Source organism: Sparus aurata, chromosome 18 (assembly GCF_900880675.1).
Source record: "Sparus aurata chromosome 18, fSpaAur1.1, whole genome shotgun sequence".
NCBI classification, from domain to species: domain Eukaryota; kingdom Metazoa; phylum Chordata; class Actinopteri; order Spariformes; family Sparidae; genus Sparus; species Sparus aurata.
In genome coordinates this window covers 30,368,617-30,388,472 of record NC_044204.1, presented here as the reverse complement: position 1 = coordinate 30,388,472, position 19,856 = coordinate 30,368,617, and the positions used below count along the sequence as shown (strand labels likewise).

Here is a 19,856-nt window from a genome sequence, read left to right as displayed (position 1 = left end):
TTTCAAAACAAGTCCCATCTACTTCAGTTGTTTACGAGAATAATGAGACTCTTTTTTGCTCCAGAAATATCTTGCAGACAATAAAACTAAATTTCACTAAACATGGAAATGGAAATTTCATTTTTGTGCAAACCTATCCTCAGTATCTAGGTCCCCTTCTGACTCAGTCCTTTTCCCCGATGATATCATCATCCAAGAGTAAACCGAAAAAACTCAAATGAATCTTCTGTAGGACCCCAAAAGCCCAAGATTTACTTTGTGTCAATTAGTTTGGGTAAATTGTATTAATTGCAGATTAGCTAGGGAATATGCACCGTTTAAGTACGAAACCAGCTTTAGCAGGGTTTGTATCATGATGTAATTTTGTGGACATGTCTAATACTCAGATAATATATTTCCTAATAAAGTTAATAAAGTCAGCAGGGCGCCGGGAGCAAGTTCCATTCCCAGTCTCGGCCGTTCTGGAATAAAAAATAGTCTAGTTTAAATAGTTAATTTGGTCTATCCAGCTGTAAAACTGCAGACAAAACCAAATTACTGCAGTTTTATGAAATTACTCAAAAGCCCTGAAGTAAATAAACCTATTAATACAAATAAAAACAATGGAGAAGATCTCATCAAAGAGAAAAGAGAATCTTTCACAAACACCTCATTTATTTCCATCAAAAGCTGCTTCTGTATGTCAGTGTGACCAGCAGTGATGTGTTCTCATGCTTTATTCAGTTTGGTACATCACACATTAACAAATTACGGGAGAGTTTATTGTTTTTTTTTATTAGAAAAGGAGGAAGGCCACAGGTCGATCACTGATCTGATTGAAGGCTGCATGCAGGCAAAGCTGTCACATGGCAGTCTGGTCAGAAAATGGCTATTTTTCCTCAGTCAGAACAAGAACTCACTACGTCCCTTTAGCGCATGTTGTGCCTGTAAGACTAAGACTGTTCTGGAGTTACAGACCTTGAAAAGTTTTAATTACGTACATTTGGATTGTCTAGCTCCCCGGGCAGAGTCAGAGGTGATTTCCGTATGTACACTTCAAACTGAAAATGGCATTCAACAGCAGAAATGTCATTCAGGACAGAAACAATACGAAATGAGCTTGGCAGCGTTGACATATTTGAGTAACTGGGAGGTTGAACACCTGTGAATAGAGTTTATGCCTCGAGTGTGTGATATGTATGAACATGTTCAAAGCCGATGTTTGCCGTGTGAACAACAGAGAAACAATACTGAAATAAGGTCACTTTAAGTTCACGTGGTCCAGGAAAGCTCTGGCTTCACCTGATGTGCCCGACAGCCAAACTCTTTCCAAAAGGTCACTCTTACCTTTCCTAACAAATAAAACTAAAGACGGTCACATTCAGGCACTAAGAGGCTCCACAATCACATCTCTGCCTCTGAGACTGGGGGGAGCTGGATGCAGCCCTGCTTGAGCTGCAGTGAACGTCGCCCTGAGGCGCCACATCGCTGCCCTGAGCCTCGCAGGCCTGTCTCCCCTCGCCTCACCAAACTTAAAATGCCATAAAGTAGAAATCTGCTCAGTCGTCTCCTTTGTCTGCCACTTTCTCCTGCTCAGTGTCTGGCTTCCCATCGGCAGAGTTGCTCTCGCCTCCACCGCGATTGCGGCTTCTGGCTCCTGGCTGGTACAGCTGAATAGCGGGCCGGTCCTGATGCAAAGAGGTAACAGTTTTAACAATGATCTTAAAAAGGCTTCAGAGAGTAACTTGAGGATTTGAAAGGATAGAGTCATTACCTTATTTCTCAGGCGCTCTCTTTTAGCACTCTCCTCCTTCTTGTGGTCTTTGGCAGTCTTCTCCGGCCTCTCCGAGTGAGAGGAGTCTCCAGCGTGGTCACCCTTTTTCTGCTCCATGGCACGCTCCTTTTCTTTTTTACCCTCCACCTCTCGCTTCCTGTACGAGTTCTCTCCATCCTGCCTTTCTCGCCTTCTCCGCCGTTCTTCGTCCTGTCTCCTTAGACGCTCCTTCTCTCTCTGCCGCCGCTCCTTCTCCCGCTCTCGGTCACGATCGGGGTCACGCTCCCGGAACTCCTTCCGACCGTGATCGTCCGTTCTGTGGTTAAAGCGCACATCTTGTTGAAGTATTCAGTTCAGACTGAGCAACGTGTTTTCAAAAAAAAAGCACAAAAGTAACTCACTTCCTTCCTCGATCTTCCTTATTGTCAATGTTTTGACGCCTCTTATGATCAGAGCTGCTGATGGCTCGGTCCTCTTTAACTGGCCTCTCTGGTTTCTTGGCTTTTTCTTTGGGCTTCTCAGAATCAGCATCTTCACCTCTGTCTGGTTTCTTCAGGAGCTACACAGTCAAAAAAAATAAAATAAAGACAAAATCATCATGAGATATTGTAAATTTCACACTGTTTGAGACTGCTTCAAACCACTGCAGCACAAACCTTGATTTTTGGTTCTTCTTTCACTTGGTCCTTGTCTTTCTCCAGCGGCTTCTCAAGTCTCTTCATCTTGTCGGCCTCCTTACGCTTCCTCCTCTCCTCCTCCCTCCACTTACGACGCTCCTCGTCACGCAGACGCTTGCGCTCAAGCTCCCTCCTTCTTCTCTCTTCTTTCTTTTCCTCCCTGATTCTCTGAAGAGCATTAAAACAAGACATGAGGCCAGCCTTTATCGTGAAATATAAGATCATTAAACACCACACTGTTGTGCTGCAGTACTTATTTACCTGTTTGTTCTTCAGGAAGTCCAGTAGAGGAGTTGTTTTCTTAGCTTGGAGGGAGAAAAAAGTAGGTTTTGATTTATAACTCCAGCATTGTCTTGTTTAAAATGTGTACAATTTTGATCAAAAAGGGGCTTTTTACCTACCTACAAGTTCCTTTGATTTGGCCTCAAGCTCTTCCAACAGAGTCTCAGGTGTTGATGTCAACTTCTCCTCATCCCCGTTGTAATTTTCAAGGAACTTCTTGTATTCAGGATCTGACAGAAACGATGCAACATACAGATAAAGAAACGTTGCTGCTTCTAGTAATACTGGCAAAACTGCTCCTCTATAGCTTTTTACTCGACAAACCCATTTTCCTGAGGTAAATTGTCCCGAGACAGCCACAAGCATTAATCCAGGAGACTGGATTTGAAATGACTGTTTTAAGAAGCAAAGTCAAGTATATTCACTCACACACACACACACATCAAATATTAGTTTAATAGCAGTAAATATCTTTACCTTCCACAATTGTTCCACATTTTGCATCCTTCTTCTTGCTTCTTTTCTTGGCAGTCTTTTGGAAAGGTGCAAACTCCACCACAGCTGGATACTCCTGTCCTGTTTAAGCAAACAAATGGCCAAGTGTGAAGCCTCAATTCACGTCTGAGCAAATCCTCAACTCTCTGTATTTAGCTGTGCATGGATGCCCTTCATACCTCTGTTGTCAATGAACACATATCCATCAAATCGATCCCTGAAGAGAACTATATCCTCCTGGTTTCTGAAGTTTATGTAAGCCCTCGCGAAGAGGTGAGGATAGAGGCTGAATGGAGAGAAAACTCATGTCAGCTATCGGAGTCAGTGGCAGATCATTTCTTTAAACGATGAAACGTCTTTATATAAATTCACCTGGTGTCGTTGGAGAAAAACTCCAGGTAGTCCACCTCTGGGAGAGGCTGTAACTGCTCCTCCAGCTCCTCCTTGGTCAGACTTGGTGGTAATCGTCTGATCACAATCTAAAACAAGATCGTCGACAGTTTTAGATATTTTAGCTGGGAAGCAGTCAAAATGGGGCAACTGACTGATTTTAACTTCAAGTCGGGTTTAACAAAGCGATGCCTGGCGTCAGTTTATACTTAATTTATAAGTAAAATACGCATTTTATGCCTGACTGAATACACAATGTTATACTATGCAAGTGCTCATATCTATAAGTGACAACTATTAGCAGCCGAAGCTAACGTAGCTAGCAAGTTTTACCTTTGTCATGGCCTCTTTCTTTTCTTTGGGCCTCTCCATCTTATCTGCATCTTCACATTTTATTTCCACCTTCCTCTCCTTCGGCCGAGTGTTTTCCTTGTCTTCCTTCATAGTTGAAACGCTACTTGGTCCCTGGCTTCGATTTCATCTCATCCCGCGGACTTGTTTACTTTTTAGCAAGTTAGCTAGCTACAGGCTCACGCTAACCGTAACTTCCCCTCTGACGGTTGGACCTGCAGTTCTCCGTTACCACCGGAGGGGGGCGCTGTGGGTGAAAACAGTCCTGCGCCATGATAATAACTAATAATATTTTTTGTTTGTTTTGTCCATTTGTTATTTTCTGTGGTCTCACTATTTGACTGAAACTTTATTTTTCGTTTGTTTGTTTTTGTATGAAAAAAATATCATCTTTGAATCTGCAAAGCTTCCTTTTTATGTTTGCCCATCAAAATAAAAGCTTGCAAGTTCAAGTTAATATTTTTAAGTAGCTTATTTCTTAAATGACTGTGATTGTCACACCACTTACAGTGTTCAAATCAGTAACTCGTGTCACAGTAATGATTTCATCTTAAGTAGCAGTTACAAGTCATATTTGCCACCGAGCACACTTTAATATATGTTAAAACATCAATGTTTCGTCTAAAATGTCAATATTATAGCTAACGATGGCCGTAATATAAAAAAAAATGAATCGTAAATATAGAATAATATATAAAGAACGTATAGTAACGTTTGACAGAACGGTAGTCTAGTTTTTGTAAAACAATGTGGGGCTTTTTATCAGACGGCGCTGTCCTCGCAGAGCTGACGCTTTTCTTTTGAAAGAACCTAACAGGAAGTATAATTCCTCTTCCGCTGACTGATCGTAGGTCGTCAGGAGCGTCGCCATTTTGTTAGCTTCTTAGCAAAATAAACTATCGCAGGCAGTTCTCGGGGCATTTTGGTTGTTATCAGAGTTGCTCTCTGTCGCTGTCATCATGTGGTACGAAATTCTGCCCAGCTTCGCCATCATGACGGTGTGTATGATCATTCCTGGCGTCGCCACCGCACAGATCCACAAGTTCACCAACGGAGGAAAGGTGAGGAAGATGCTGTTTGCTAATGTAGCTCTGGCCGTGCTAACATGTTACTGCTAATCCCTGAAACATGTTGTCTGTCTGTGAGTGTAAACCACTCTGTTAAATACTTTAATTTTGTCCTGTAGGAAAAGAGAATTGTTCGGGTTCCGTGGCAGTGGTACATGACTGAGAGAGACAAGCGAGTATCAGGAACAGGAAACTACCATGACTCCAAGGTGAGTGTCCGTGTTTCAGTGTGCAAGAAAACTCGTCTGCTTTGAACTGTGCATATGTTACCAACAAAACACACAGTTAAAGATGTTTTAAAAAAAATGCTTAGTGGAGTTATAGGTTGGATATTCAACAGACATTCACGCCGGAGACACCCAGCGGCGTCATGTCGCACACTTGTTTCTATTGCTAATGTGTTTATTTAGAAAAACATGCAAGATAATGGTTATTGGTTAAGAGCTTCCCTCTCATGTGACCCAGTGACTCCAAACCAATGCCGAATTGTATAAGTAAATGGGACAATTAAGACACACCTGCTTTAACTACATTTTACTGCTTCTTTTAAATTATATGAATATTTATTATGAAAATGTAGCTTTTTTTCTATAGATTCCAGTGAATCTGAAGCAATGCCGAATTGTATTACTACACAAGCCACATAGAACACACTTAATTGTATTGCATTTTACTGCTTCTGCTATTTTATATGAATATTTATTATGAAAATTTAGCTTTTTTTCTATAGCTGCCATGTCATGTGAACAAGTGACTCAGTTTAATGCCGAATTGTATTATTCAGTGAGACAAATAAGACAGACCTCTTTTTGTATATTTTACTTGTATTTTATTGTACATTTTAATGTAAGAATGTAGGCATGGGGATGGCAGTCGGCCTGACCTACAGTCCCAGTGCTTAAGTGATTGTCGAGTTGGGAATCCCCCCAAAATCAGATTTTCTTACAAATAGCACCTTTAATAGTAATTTTAATTGATAATAAATAAAACAATAGTATGCATCAGAGTTTTCATTCTCACTGCAGAAAACTATGAAAGTCATGATGATGATGATGATGATGATTATAGTGGACCGTATAAAACAAACATATTTTCTGACCTCTTGAGAACAAGATCTGCAGGCCAGTTCATCTCTGCAGTGCTTGTTATTCTTTATAATCCTGTTTAATCACAGGTTTGAGCCTTTTATTAAATTGCAGTTTACTTGCAGGGTTTACACATCAAAACCTGCCTTAGCAAGCTCAATTAACACAAACACGAGTATAACGTGGTTGTAAATAAAAATCACTTTCACAAACATACAGGTGTTGTAATTGTTTGGTTAATTAAGCTTCTGCTCAGGTTGAAGGAGAAAGGAGTCATGATAGAAATGACATGAGGCCAAAAGCTGCCAGTAAGGCAGAGAAATGCAGTAAGAAAGAAGCTGTAGCCTTGCAAATGTTCAGGGATGTGTAAAACTTTTCAGTCTGGAGCCTTGAGTTATGATAATCTTTTCTTTTTTTCCCAACAGGGACTGGAGAACATCCACTGATGACGAGGAATATGAAGACCAGGAGGAAAACGTTCTTTGTTGTACAGCAAAAGATTTTATTTAACAAACAGTTTTTTTCAGTCTTTTGAGGCAAATGTCCCTGTTTAATTCAATTAAACTTTTTCAAACTGAAAATCTTTGGAGGCTTCTTGGCTCACATGTTGAATGAATGAATTTCAAAAGCATCAGACGAGACACTCGAATGCTGCTCTGATCAAATAAATGCTTTACACATGTTTATATGTTGTGTATCTACTGTTTATCACTTCTGCAGTTGATAATACAGTGTTGTACCTATGAATATATCAACATCTGCAATATGACTATATATTACTAGTAGTTGTAATAAATAGTTTCAATATATCTTTATGTCCTCCTGGGCTGCACAATATATATCGTTTCAGCATCAATATGTTAATATGTGCATGTGAACAGTCACATTACAGGATGTGCAAAGTTTAATAAGGGAACTTAACTCAGCTCTTTCACAGTTTTTGCAGCTGATGTTTAGATTGTAGCACTTGATAAATATGAATATTTCCTGTCAGTGGTGGTTGTAACCATGGTGACTTCCGCCTGATGTGACGTCACGTGCAAAGCTCAGTGTTATCTGGAGGAAACTCAAAAAGACTTGGGTTGCTATTAAAGTTAAATCGATATGCTGGTTGATCTGCAGACAACTAACTGCAGACCGTCACGACTATCGAGTATCATTTAGGTAGCAACAACACAAAAGGCTGATTCCAGCCTCTGACATACCACTTTTCTTTTGTATATCATCATATATGGAATGATTTGAGGTTTTGGACTGTTCAGACAGCACGAGAGATCTCTTACTGAGCTGTGAGAAGTCGTGATGGGCATTTTCACAAGTGCTGACAATTAATAGACATAAAATGATTAGCTGATAATGAAAATAATCATTGCTGCCTTGTTGGCCATCACTCCCACAATACAAGACCAACCCGTATGTAATTACTTTAATATCACACTATGAGCAGTGTTTGAACAAGAAGGATGCGTCCAATCATCCATCCATCTTATTCACCCCTCTCCGGAGCAACATGTTCCAGCTCCTCCTGGGGGATCCAAAGGCATTCCCAGGCCAGATGAGATCTATAATCCGTCCAGTGAGTTCTGGGTCTTCTCCCAGTCGGTTATACCCAGAAAACCTCCAAAGGGAGGCACCCAGGAGGCTTCCTAATCAAGATGCCCAGACCACCTCAGCTGTTTCTTTTAACATAAAGGAGCAGCAGCTCTTTCATGCCAAGCCACGCCACCACCCAGAGGAATCTCTGTACACTTGTATGCTTAATTTTAGCAATAACAGCCAGCTCCAGTTAACTGATTGATGTGGGATAAAGAGATTATGTTATTCAACTATTACTTGATACATACTGACCATTGATATACGGAATGTTAACATTATAAGCTAAGGTGAACATGCTCAATCATATGATGTCGTATAACTAAAAAAAAAATGCTCTGAAACTGAGGGTTGAGGAAACAAAACATTAACTGGAGACAAAATCAGAGTTTCATCTTTTCACTCATGAATGACTGGACATGTTCATCTCTCAGGGCAACAAATATAAAAACCACAAGACGAGTTTGGAATGAAAATTTATTTACCGTTCTACTCAGGATTAAAAATGTACAGGAGCGAATTATAACTGAACATTTGAAAAGGAAACGGGATGGAGAATATGATACAGCAGAGTATTTTGCAGACTCTCATTTACACACATTTCTTTACAGTCAACGTCCTCAATCCACAGTTTACATATCTTTAGAAAACAGAACGTTGTTATCGTCTAAAAAATAAAACAGTTAACACCCCAGGTCACAAAACAAAATGTGAATGTGTCCAGTAAAGGGTAAATCTGACTTGAGACCAGTACACGTGACGTTCACTTCTCCTCCTTGCCTTTGGTTTTCCTGTACACCATCTCCCTGAAGCTCGACAGGATCTTGCTCTCCCTCTTCCTCCTCTCCTCCTGGTTGAAGGATGCCAGAGCTCTCTTTTCGTCTGCACTGTAGATCTGGTTTTCCTTTCTCAGACGCACGGCCTCCATACGACGATGTCTGCGGGGTTACATTTGAAACTGGTCAGTATCACAGTGATAACAGGGTGAACGTCTCCTCTGACCACTTACAGTTAACTGTCGCGTCTCGAATAATTTGACGGCGCTCATAGTTCCGCTTGTGAACATCACGTACCTGCTGCCGCTCATCACGTAGCCGGACTTCTCAAAGTTTGCGATCTCGTCGCTGGTGAGACCGATTTCACCTCTTCTGGGGATACGTTTGCCTGCTTTCACATACTCCGCCATCGCAGCACCTTCACCTGGCAGCAGGGCATGACCGAAACTGGAGGAAAGAAAAGATGCACTTTATAAATATATGCTGTAAAGAAAAATTCTGAAAACCCTTTTGCTCCTTTCAGCAGAGTAAAATACTACTAAATGTTTAAGGAGACCAATAATGATTATTCACCACTGAACTTCTACACCTTGCCTGCTTCTCTAAATGCTAAATTTCTATCAGTGACGATGCCAAACTCACTCCAGAGGTCTGTCGTCCTGGGACATGTGGGTGAGCGGAGCTTCGGGGCCGACCACGTGTTCATCCATGCAGGTTTTCTCCACCCACATCACGCTGCTGGGATCCTCCTCTTCCTCCTCCTCCTCTGACTCCTCGCTGTTGCTGGAGTTGCTGGACTCTTTACGAGTCTTCTTCGCCTTCTTCTTCTTGGACTTCTTGGACCTGTTAGGAAACAGTTTGTTAAATCAAAGTGTTCCTTCCTGTGTGAATGAAGCTGCCCTTTATAGTCGTATATGATGACTTACTTTTTGCTCTTCTTTTTCTTTTTCTTCTTCTTTATTTCTTCTTCTGAAAGATAAAAACACAAGTTCAGTTGATGAATACAAAAACACCTTGTTGAGCTTTCTTAAAATAATGTAATTATAGACTCACCATCTGAATCTGATTCCAGGTCGCTGTCCTCTGAATGCTTCTTGTTCTTTTTCTTCTTGGATTTCTTCTTTTTCTTTTTCTTCTTCTTCTCTTCTGTGAATGACAGACAACAGATTTGTTGTTAATTCAAACAGCACAATTGTGTTGATACTTTGTGAGGCTTTTATTGCTTGTGGTTTATTTGTTATATGCTTTGTGTCCTCTAGTTTACTAGATTTGAAATGCGTTACATAAATAAACTTGCTGATGCCATTAAAGTATCACTGTATTTATCCATGTTCACGCACACTGTACCTTCTGAGCTCGAATCTGAACTGCTGTTCTTCTCGTCTTCCTCCACTGGTGTGAATTCATCAGAGCTGGTGGAGACAGAAGAAAGAGATTTGCACCAGTTGTACACACAACCAGGCGAGCTGCCTTGCATCGTCTCCATATGCAGCACTTAAGAAACAAATATTATACAATCCATGTGTCTGTGAAAGAGAGATTCCTAACTTACTCCGGCTCTTTGACTCTTGGTGAATATCCCCAGACTTCAGGACAGCCTAACTCCCCGATCCTCTCCCTCTCTTGCAGGCGTCTGGAACAGAAAGTCAGTTAAACACTGATGCTGAAACATAAAGTAACTAAAGGCCGAAACATAACGTCCATTCCAACAGTAAACACTCGTCATTAAAAGACCAGCGGTTACAGCTTCACACAGACTTGATTAATATTCTCAGTTGTATAAATTATCTCGTATCTCTGATTAAGTGATGTTTTGAATATCACTCTGGGTTGTAGCAGCGTTGACATGATGTACAAAGCTCCCTCTATCACATTCACAATTTTATAGTCCAATGTCTTCTGAGCTCCTGGTCGGATTTTTGACATACCTGACCCATTAAACAGTAACAGTATTTATGCTGTTGGATAGTAAAATCTAGAAAATAATCCCCAAACCATGTCAACCGTGTGCCTTTTAAACTGTTCTGATAACTTAACAAGCAAAATGTCATAATGAACTATATTAAAAGCTTTTGAAACATTGAGGAATATCCCAGAAGCATTTTATTATGATTACCTAAGGTAGCTGATATTGTATAGATGTGTACATTTAGCTGTAACACTTTTATGTGTTACCTGGATATAAACGCCTCCTGTCTCTGTCTCTGAGCATCGTCCCTCTGCTGCTCGTAGTAATAATCATCTTTGAAGCTTCCGTGTTTTCCAGGAGCGTCCCGCTGCTCGGACCAGGAGTTGTGGTTATGGTTGTGGTTGTGACTGTGGCTGCTGCTGTTGGTGGTGTTGTTGTTGTTGTGACGCTCCCTGGACCGGGACCGGGACCTGGACCTGGATCGGCTCCGGCGGGGGCTTCCTATGCGGATCCGTCTGAGGTTTTTCGCCTCTCGGAACCGGCGCTCCCGTTCCTCGCGTTCCCGCTCCTTGTTCCGCGGCTTCGGAAGTTTGGGCCCAAAGCTGTACGGAGACAGGCTCCGTTCGTGGCTGTAGCTGCGGTTGCGGCTGCGGGAACGAGTGCGCGGTCTCCGGGCCCGAGGGCTCCGGGGCTCCCCGCCGTCGGAGCTCGAGCGGTCCGACATTGGCATGACGTTACAGGAAGACGGCTTTAGTCTGACCCCGAAGCTCCTGGAAGTACTAGAGATAAAATAATACTGTTTTGATTGCGATTAAAAGAGAAATTAAGATGTTTACAGGCTCATGTTTTCTCTTTTCTTCAATACGCCATCAGCGCGTCCAACAACAGGAAGTCCTGGTGTGTCCGTTCACAAACACACTCCGGTCCTCCTGACTACCTGCTGCACATAGTTCCGCTTGTGATTGCAAATTTAAAATAGACAAAGAAATACAGAACACTGATAGGAGCAATCAGGTGCCTCAGAATCTTTGGTGTCCTGCAAACACGTAGACACATTATGTAGTTTATATTAAAGAGGCACTTTGTAAGATTGACAACAATTTATTGTATTTTTTTCCCCTTTTTCTTTTGAATATATGAGAGGTTTATTTTATTTTATTTTATTTTATCTTGTAGTTATTAATTATTTAATTTTACCTTTTAAATATGTTTTAAAAAATGTTAATACATGTTTTGTGTGTACTACCAGTGTATCAGTGTAGTCTGAACAGTTGATTTACACTTCTGGGTGTCTGTAATTGTACACTGTACACATGTTTTGAGTAAAATGTCAATAAACATATTGTTTAAAAAAATAAAATAAAGAGGCACTTTGTAGTTTTGGAGAATACATTCAATCTCAGGATTTTAAAAATATGCACTATTATTGAGGTAATAATACAAACTTAGAAATATTATTTGTTTCCATAACTGAATAAATTAGATGCTTTCAAAGGGAAAATACGGTTTGAAGCTAGAAAGGTGGCAGCGTCCGCCAAATATGAACAATGCAAACAGTGTTAAAGGTATTTCAACAGGTCAAAATGACTGGATTGATTATAATCCATCAAATATAACCACCAAGAGTGAAATTAAGTCATGTTGATGCAGAAACCACCTTTCATTCACAAGTTAGGAGCTGTAATCACTTTTTAACAGGTGAAATACATCTTTTTATGAGTTGTATTGGCCCTTTAAAGGTATTTCAACAGGTAGATAGGACTGGATTGTTTATAGTCTGTCAAATATAACCACCAAGAGTGAAATCAAGTGAATATGATGCAGAAACAACCTGTCAGTCAGTGAGCCACTGTTTGCGAGAGTGTTGTAGAGTCTGATTTTCGTTGGCGCCTGAACTAGAGTAAGCAGGGTAAGCATGGTCCTAGAGAGCAAAGTGAAGGTCCTAAAAGAAATATTGTATTTGAATTTTATTGATTTTTGACTTTATGGTAAAAACCAAGTCAAAAGATCTATATATTATTCTGACCTTCTTCAGCATTGTAGAGAAAGCTCATCTCAAAATCACCTCTAAAATGATTGAGTTAATTTTTAGGTGAGATTTCTCCACATTGCTGCAGTGAAATGCAACCAAATGTGGTCCCATGACATAGTAAGACATCAGGAAGAAGATGTAAAGATAATGATGAACTAACCTATGAAGGAATTAGTTATTAGTAAAAAGTCAAAGTCACAATAACATGTAGATCTTTTGACTTGGTTTTGTCCTTAAAGTCACAATTCAAGAAATTCAAGCACACTATTTCCAGATTCCATGCATGATAGGAGATGATATTTGGAGTCACCAACCACAACAACTATTAACAACCACCCAAAAAATAAAATAGAATTAAAGCCCCCTAAAAAAACATGAGAAACAAACACAACAGACTCCCTACAGAGCGAAGAGAGTGTTTTATTGTGAAATTTCAACAAAAAGTGAGAATATATGGGTTTAATAACATAAGGAGAACATTAGAGTAAACAATCACTTTTCGTCTGATAAACGATCGGTAAAATAAGACTTACGCCTGATTAAACATGAGGAAAATGTTCAATCTTCATAAAGAACACATATCAGCACAAACACGTAGGCTTTCTGTATCTTTTATGACCTTCACTTTGCTCTCTAGGACCTTGCTTACCGTATTTACTCTAGTTCAGGCGCAACAAAAACCAGACAGCTGCTTACTTTACCGCAGTGTCTAGTAGAGGAAACCGGAAGGGGGCGTGGCTCCGGCGTTCTATATTGTAAATAACAACAAAAAAATACAATCAAGGTAGAAAATCTTACTATCCACAACTAATGAGAACATAATCTAAACACATGCGCGTTTACATTATATGTGTTGGAAGTTGTGTTTTTTTAAAGTGCTTAATTGTAGAAATTTTAAAAGATCAACTTCCGGTTTCACTTCAGCGCGCACACTCGACCGGAAGTTGTGAACCATGCGGACTGTGGACTTTTAAACGATCAACAAGACGGAATTAAATAGTTGGAGACTGTGTACAGCAGACCTGGTGTTCACTGTAAAGTATCCCGTATGTTTTTATGACAACAACAGACAAAATGTCTTTTAATTCCGTCAGAAAACGGGATTTGTACCCGGTGAACAAGTTAATGGAGAAGACACTGGCAATGGATCTTTTCTTCACGGACCTGAACTCGTACGCGACGTGCCTCATCTGCAAGCATAAAGTGTTGTTCAGGGAGTTCAATATGAGGCGGCATTATAAGGCTAAACACTCGGAGGAATATGATAAATACCAAGGAGCGGACAGGAAGAAAGTGTCCGATCAGCTTAATGCTGAATTCAACCTCATCGGAGGGGTTCCAGCCGACCCTGATGTGAGAAACGAGTCGAAACCGGAGCAGAAATCACCAGGTAATTAATTTTATTATACTAAACGTTGAGGTAGCAGCAGACTGGTCTCCACACTTTCTTATTTTGAAGGCGAAGCTTATGAACCGGTAGTAATCTCGACGCTAAACCCGGCTCGGAACGAAAAGTCTCTAACTGTCAACTGAAATAACACCCCGGCAATATTTTAACTGTAGTTTTTCAGCTAACATAAACTCAACATGTTATTTTTAGCATGTTTTTTTTAAAATGCTGTGCAGTTTTGCGTGTGTGGTTTTTAATCGTATCCAACGCGACGGCGACTCCTTGTGGCTGTTCAATCAATGAGGCTGTGTGAGCGCCCAGTGCAGTTGGCAGGGGAAGCTCTCTGTTGTTAGCCATTGTCTGTAGCCAGTTAGCTTAAAGTTACTGCTGTCGGTGGTAGCGGTCGTGCTTTAGTCCTGGCAGAAAACACCGGTGTGCAGGTAAATATATCCACGTTGATGTGCAGCGGTTTAATGTAGTGAAGTTTCACAGTAGCGTGAACCTCCTGTGGTGCTGTGGCCGAAGCTAGCATGCTAACAAGCTGCTGGATGTTAGGCCGCACTGTCCGCTCTTCAATAAAGAGGAGGAGGCGGAAACGCAGCTAGCGTTTTGTTAGCTAGCCAACAGCAGCACCTCAGTATTGCTTTAAACACGCCAAGAGCGATGATAAAAGATTAGAGAAGCACGTTTAAGTTTAGAAAGCGTTGTTCTGCAAATGTGCAACAGTATGCTAATGTTAAGTTTCAGCCATTTACAACTTTAACGTTACCTACACTGACGTTAGCTAGCTAAAACGTTAGTGTTTTGTCACCAGACTATTATAACTGACATAACAAACATGTTTGAAAGATCACAAACACTGATGTTTAACTTGCATTCGTGTTTTCACTATTACCCTTTGTGTAAAAATAGGAAATGAGGATTTTCCTGGAATGTGAAATTATTTATCTCTACATAATGAATATATCCTTGAGATAATAGCTGGTTTATACGCACTGTCCTGCTATGAATGACGCCTCCATGATGGTCTGAATGTTAAAAAATGTAATATTTTGTCCACCATCTTTATATTAATGAGGTTAAACAGAGTCTTAGGAAGCAGAGCTAGACTAACAATTGAATATATTGATGTTTAATACCTTGTTCAGTACAACAGGGAAATATTGACAAGGCATTGAGGGCATAAATTATAGGTTTTAAGCACAAGAGTCAGAAAGCTTTATCTCTGATCTTAAAGAGTGAGAGGAAGCAGGCATATGTGAACAACGCAGCAAAGAGCGTCACCTGTTGCCTGCAGGAGTGTCAGTGAGAACCCGATAAGCAGGAAATGTAAACTGTTAACTAGCCTACATGTTTTGTTTGTTGAAGCACCTTGTTGTAATCTGCATGTCTGCATAACAGGATTTAGACCATATCTTCTCCTGTATTTTAAATAATAACTAATTTGGTATCTTTTTTTTTTCTCTCTACAGACATGCCGAGTCTAAAGCTGATATCTGCGACCGACACACAATACTCAGAAACCGTGCTGAAGTCGATGAACGAGCAGCGCAACCATGGATTATTTTGTGATGTCACCATTATCATACAGGACAAGAAATTCAGAGCCCACAAAACAATCCTGTCTGCCTCCAGTACGTACTTCCACCAGCTCTTCAGCGTTGCCGGGCAGGTGATCGAGTTAAACTTCATCAAAGCTGAAATCTTTGAGGAGATTCTCAATTATATTTACACCTCCAAGATTATACGTGTCCGCTCTGACATGCTTGAGGAGCTCATAAATGCTGGACAGATACTGGGAGTCAAGTTCATTGCAAACTTGGGGTCGCCGTTATCACAAGTTAAGGGCCTGCCTGGTTTGTCTAAGGACACTGGAAGCAAAAGTGACGCCACTACAGAGATGATGCCGATAATTACAGAGTCATTCTCGATATCTGCGGAGGAATTTAACCAGACGAGCAAACCGTCAGGTAATGACGAGGACTCAGACAGCGATGTTATGTTTGTCTCACAAACAGACGCTCAAACCAGTGCAACCAGTCAGAAAGCCAGCTCTGGTGATGTAATTGATGTGGATTCAGTTGATTCTGAAGTCGTAGCATCAAAGCAAAACAAAGAATCAAATCAAGCAGTTGCAAAAACGGTAGAGAAAACTGGAGAGAAAGCCCGAACCCCCGTGAGAACAAATGCTACAAAGCCCCCCAGCACCAGTTGTCCAACCCCCAGTTTGCCCAACAACAGCCCTCTGCGCAGTCCAGACAGCAGCTCCAATAACTCGTCTTCGCCCGCCAGAGTTTCCTCAGGAAGTACTCCCGCAGCTCCAGCCAAGGCAAGCAGTTTGACCCCCGAGCCCTCGAGTGCTCCTCAGCCCTCTGAGAACAGCGATATAATGGGTGTCCACAAGAAGCAGGTCTCCACTTCATCTCAGCAGGGGGATTTTAAAATAATGCTCTTGGACGTGTCTGCCAATCAAAAAAACATTCCCAAACCAACTGTTGCAGCAAAAAAGACAGTGACACTCAACACAGCCACAGAGATCGACTCAATTTCATCAGGCTGTAAAGTTTATGCCAACATTGGAGAAGATACGTATGACATTGTCCCAGTGAAGGAAGATCCAGGCGAAGGAGGCTCTAAAGCCAATAAAGGGAAGCGGTCACTAATGGCAACGCCTTTAAAGCCCCTTGATAAATCACCCCTGTCACAGAAAGGCAGCCCAAACAAGAAAAAGACCAAAACAGAGCTGGAGGATCACTACGAGCTCATCATGGACGGGAAGACTTTCTATGTGTGCATCGTCTGCAAGCGGCCCTACGTCTGCCTGACGAGCCTCCGCCGCCACTTCAACACCCACTCGTGGGAAAAGAAATACCCTTGTCGCTACTGTAACAAGGTCTTTGCTCTGGCCGAGTACAGAACTAAACATGAGATCCACCACACAGGAGAGAGGAGGTACCAGTGCTTGGTGTGCAATCAGATGTTCATGAACTACCAGGTACTGTCCACCCACTGCAAGCAAGCCCACAACCAGGATCCCAGCGGGAGGAAAGAGAAGGATGACACCGACAACAACCTGTACCGACTTCTGCCGTGCAAAACGGTGCAGATGAAGTCGTACTCGTGGACTAGTGACGGGCCAGGGGTCCCCGTCATATCCGAGGACGGCAGCGTGCATCACATAACCACCGCCGGTGAAGACGTCCACTCCTCCACCCAGACCAGGATGTTGAACTGGGACGACATCTTTGTCGAGCCCGACGCCCACATGACGCCTGAGGCGCACCCCAGACCAGATACAGCCGTGAACACTCCTCCACAGGGAGCCACAGAGTTTGACTTTGTTATACCAGAGACATACTGAGCAACGCTCGCCGCTCCATTACCTGTGCCTTTTTAGGTGCCCCCAACCCTTTTCTTCTTTTTGGTTCCATGTCAACAATATTCTTCTGTAACTCTTGATAGTGTCAGCAGGAGGTCCGGTCACATTATACTTGCAGGTAAACAAGTTTTTTGGTGTAATTATGTGCTACGCATAGTGTTGATGCATGTTAGAATAATATCAGAGCCACATGGTTAAAGTTGATCAAAGGGGAACCAAGATTGCCCCAAAACAGGAAACAAACGCCTGAATTTGTCAGTCGTGCCAACTTCAATTGAAGTGAAGCGAGGACAGAGCGAAGAGTGTAATGTGACCGTACCTTGACTCATGTAACTCTGCTTGATTAATAGCCTTGATCTCTAGTATCATTAGAATAAATGATATAATACAGAATTAGTTCACACGCCGTAAAGTCATAAAGAAAACATTAGTTTATATGGATGATTTAATTCCAGACACGAAACATCAGCTGCCCCAGAATAAGAAGCAGAGGACAGGTGGTCAAGGTATTTAATCAAGAGCTGTAACAAAAGGGAAAAATCATGTATTTTCAGCCCCGTGTCCGAACTTAATGCGAGCGTCAGCGACAGAATCAATAAAATTGTTTTCTACTGCAATTTCCTAACTGATCTCAAGAGACGCTGCAGCGCGGCGTGGTGCGTCACTCTGAGCACACTCAGGCGCCCTGTTTCTATTTACTTTGTTCAATTAGGTTAAAAGTCGCATATAAGCATAAAACACACACAACACATCCTGACTGGTAGCAACGTTAACATGCTCACATCAGATTGTTGAGTGTTTCCCAGAGAAGATGCACCAACCTGCTCCGTTAGTCAGAGGACGGGCTTCCCTCTGCTTCTGCGTTTGATTTTTAAGATTCGCCCACTTGATTCACCTCCAAACTATTTTAACTGGTCAGAACTGACACCGGTGTCTGTAACATGTCCGTTTCCCATGAACATGATCTTCACTGTACTGTACAACTGTAAGCCTGTGTGACATCAAAATCATAAGTAGAAGAGGGAGATGACTGGTCGCTCGGTGTAATAAAATGTAGGGGCAAATTATGGAAAACCACCAGAAGTCCAGGCACTCCAAATTATAAGAAAATCTATCAAACATTGGAGGAAATATTCAAATGTATTTCCAATATATTCTTATTGTTTCCTTCCTCATTTGATACTTTCTCTTTTATTATTTGGAGGATGGCCTTATGTTTGAAGGAATAAAAAAAGTATCAATCCATCCGCAGAACCACTTAAAACATGATAAAATTATAATAATTTAGACAAACGACAAGACATCAGCTGTAGTTTATCTAACTAAGCTGGAGCCGATCAAGAAAGACGACCATTGTTCAGTTCTCACTCGTCTTTTACTCAGTTGGTTCTGTCTCCATTCAGATCTCGACAGCAGCTCGACTACAACTGACAGGTGCTTGTTTTGTTTTGTTTACAACACATAACACAGGTGTATTTTTTAAAGCATTCAGTGTGGACAGACGTGTCGGACGCTCGCTTGCTTGTAGGACGCGGTTACTTTTGGGTCTTCAGCCAGAAGATTTCAGACAAATGATCGGAGACCCAAAGTATTTAGATGAGTCACGAGAACGGCGTCTTTGTTTTTTCCGCTGTGTTTTTAGCCTGTAGACCATGTTGTCTAAATCTATTGACGACATCAAGATGCCCACTGAATCCAATTCATAAAATGGAAACGGGGTTACCTGTTTCAGAGGACTCTTTGTGTAACCAGGATGATGTCCCATATCGACATAAAACAAGGTCGCCCTTATTTTTAACTCCTTCCATCAACGGATGCGTCGCTCATGAATCTCGCGTCTGCTTTTAAGGATCAGACGTACATTTTAACAGACTCCAGTAAATATCTGGACTGATTATTCCATTCATTCCATTTGAGACGATTTTAAAAACCCACTTCTGTAAATGTTCATCCTGATCTGAAATATATATTTTAATAATGTGATTGTTGGTGATTCCCACATGTGGGCGTTGTGGCAGGGAGGCACAGAATGGTTATTTAATTTGTCTGCTTGGAGAAACAGCTGTGTTTGTTTTTGTTTGGTCCTATTGAACACCTTCTGTTTTATTTCAATGCACCCGTATATTTTTTATTTCCTTTGGTTGCAATTTGTGATATTAAAATGCTTTTTTTTAATGTAAACTCCGCCGTTGCATAGGCGAGAGGTCCTGAATACAAATGAGACGATAAGATTGACATTGACATTATTTCAGTCACAAAGCACTTAGTGTTGCATCTTTTTTTTTTTTTTGGTAACATTTTTATTTTTTAACTGTTTTTTCATTTTGTCAAAACTGTAGTGATTGGTCAGTGAGTAAAAAAAAAGGTAGTGCTAACATGGAAATCTATTGTCATTCAATAAAATCATGCAGGATTTTGTTTTTAATTAACAGATTAACATTGGTGTGTGATGTACAGTGTATATTTGTCTTAATCCCCTTTTTTTGTACTGTATCAGATGTATTTATTAGGTTTATAGCAGTAGACACAAATGAAATAGTTATTAAATCCTGTCGGCATTGTACAAAATGTCCCTTTTCTGTCAGTTAGCAATGAGGGTTCCCAGATTGTAAATAAATTATTCTTTTACAATTTTAATTTAATCGTCTTGCACTACCAGCATGTAAGCATCTGATTT

The 19,856-nt window shown here is 41.1% G+C and overlaps 4 protein-coding genes across 6 annotated transcripts; 2 read left to right on the top strand and 2 right to left on the bottom strand.

Moving 5' to 3' along the window:
• Positions 1-634: 634 nt before the first annotated feature.
• Positions 635-4,202, bottom strand: upf3b (UPF3B regulator of nonsense mediated mRNA decay). Its single transcript, XM_030396845.1, has 10 exons — positions 3,931-4,202; positions 3,580-3,686; positions 3,387-3,493; positions 3,190-3,288; positions 2,832-2,942; positions 2,692-2,735; positions 2,410-2,598; positions 2,155-2,312; positions 1,754-2,069; positions 635-1,667 (listed from the first exon to the last, which is right to left on the bottom strand). Exons 1-10 carry the CDS (start codon positions 4,039-4,041, stop codon positions 1,539-1,541), a joined length of 1,371 nt encoding a protein of 456 aa, XP_030252705.1. The 5' UTR covers positions 4,042-4,202; the 3' UTR covers positions 635-1,538.
• A 567-nt stretch (positions 4,203-4,769) lies between these two features.
• Positions 4,770-6,784, top strand: ndufa1 (NADH:ubiquinone oxidoreductase subunit A1). The gene is made up of 3 exons (XM_030395541.1): positions 4,770-5,009; positions 5,135-5,224; positions 6,526-6,784. Exons 1-3 carry the CDS (start codon positions 4,908-4,910, stop codon positions 6,544-6,546), a joined length of 213 nt encoding a protein of 70 aa, XP_030251401.1. The 5' UTR covers positions 4,770-4,907; the 3' UTR covers positions 6,547-6,784.
• A 1,372-nt stretch (positions 6,785-8,156) lies between these two features.
• On the bottom strand, positions 8,157-11,308 carry nkap (NFKB activating protein). Of its 2 annotated transcripts, none has more exons than XM_030397397.1 (8): positions 10,645-11,308; positions 10,022-10,102; positions 9,817-9,881; positions 9,523-9,615; positions 9,396-9,435; positions 9,112-9,312; positions 8,767-8,916; positions 8,157-8,631 (listed from the first exon to the last, which is right to left on the bottom strand). In XM_030397397.1, the coding sequence occupies exons 1-8, from the start codon at positions 11,106-11,108 to the stop codon at positions 8,457-8,459; spliced, it is 1,269 nt and encodes a 422-aa protein (XP_030253257.1). In that variant the 5' UTR covers positions 11,109-11,308; the 3' UTR covers positions 8,157-8,456. The 2 variants fall into 2 exon arrangements, with proteins under 2 accessions (XP_030253257.1, XP_030253256.1); XM_030397396.1 differs by having other exon boundaries at positions 9,396-9,438; positions 10,645-11,307.
• Positions 11,309-13,341: 2,033 nt separating this feature from the next.
• Positions 13,342-19,816, top strand: zbtb33 (zinc finger and BTB domain containing 33). 2 transcript variants are annotated; one of them, XM_030397206.1, is made up of 2 exons: positions 13,342-13,800; positions 15,273-19,816. In XM_030397206.1, the coding sequence occupies exons 1-2, from the start codon at positions 13,467-13,469 to the stop codon at positions 17,159-17,161; spliced, it is 2,223 nt and encodes a 740-aa protein (XP_030253066.1). In that variant the 5' UTR covers positions 13,342-13,466; the 3' UTR covers positions 17,162-19,816. The 2 variants fall into 2 exon arrangements, with proteins under 2 accessions (XP_030253066.1, XP_030253068.1); XM_030397208.1 differs by lacking the exon at positions 13,342-13,800 and adding an exon at positions 13,888-14,240.
• Positions 19,817-19,856: the final 40 nt, after the last annotated feature.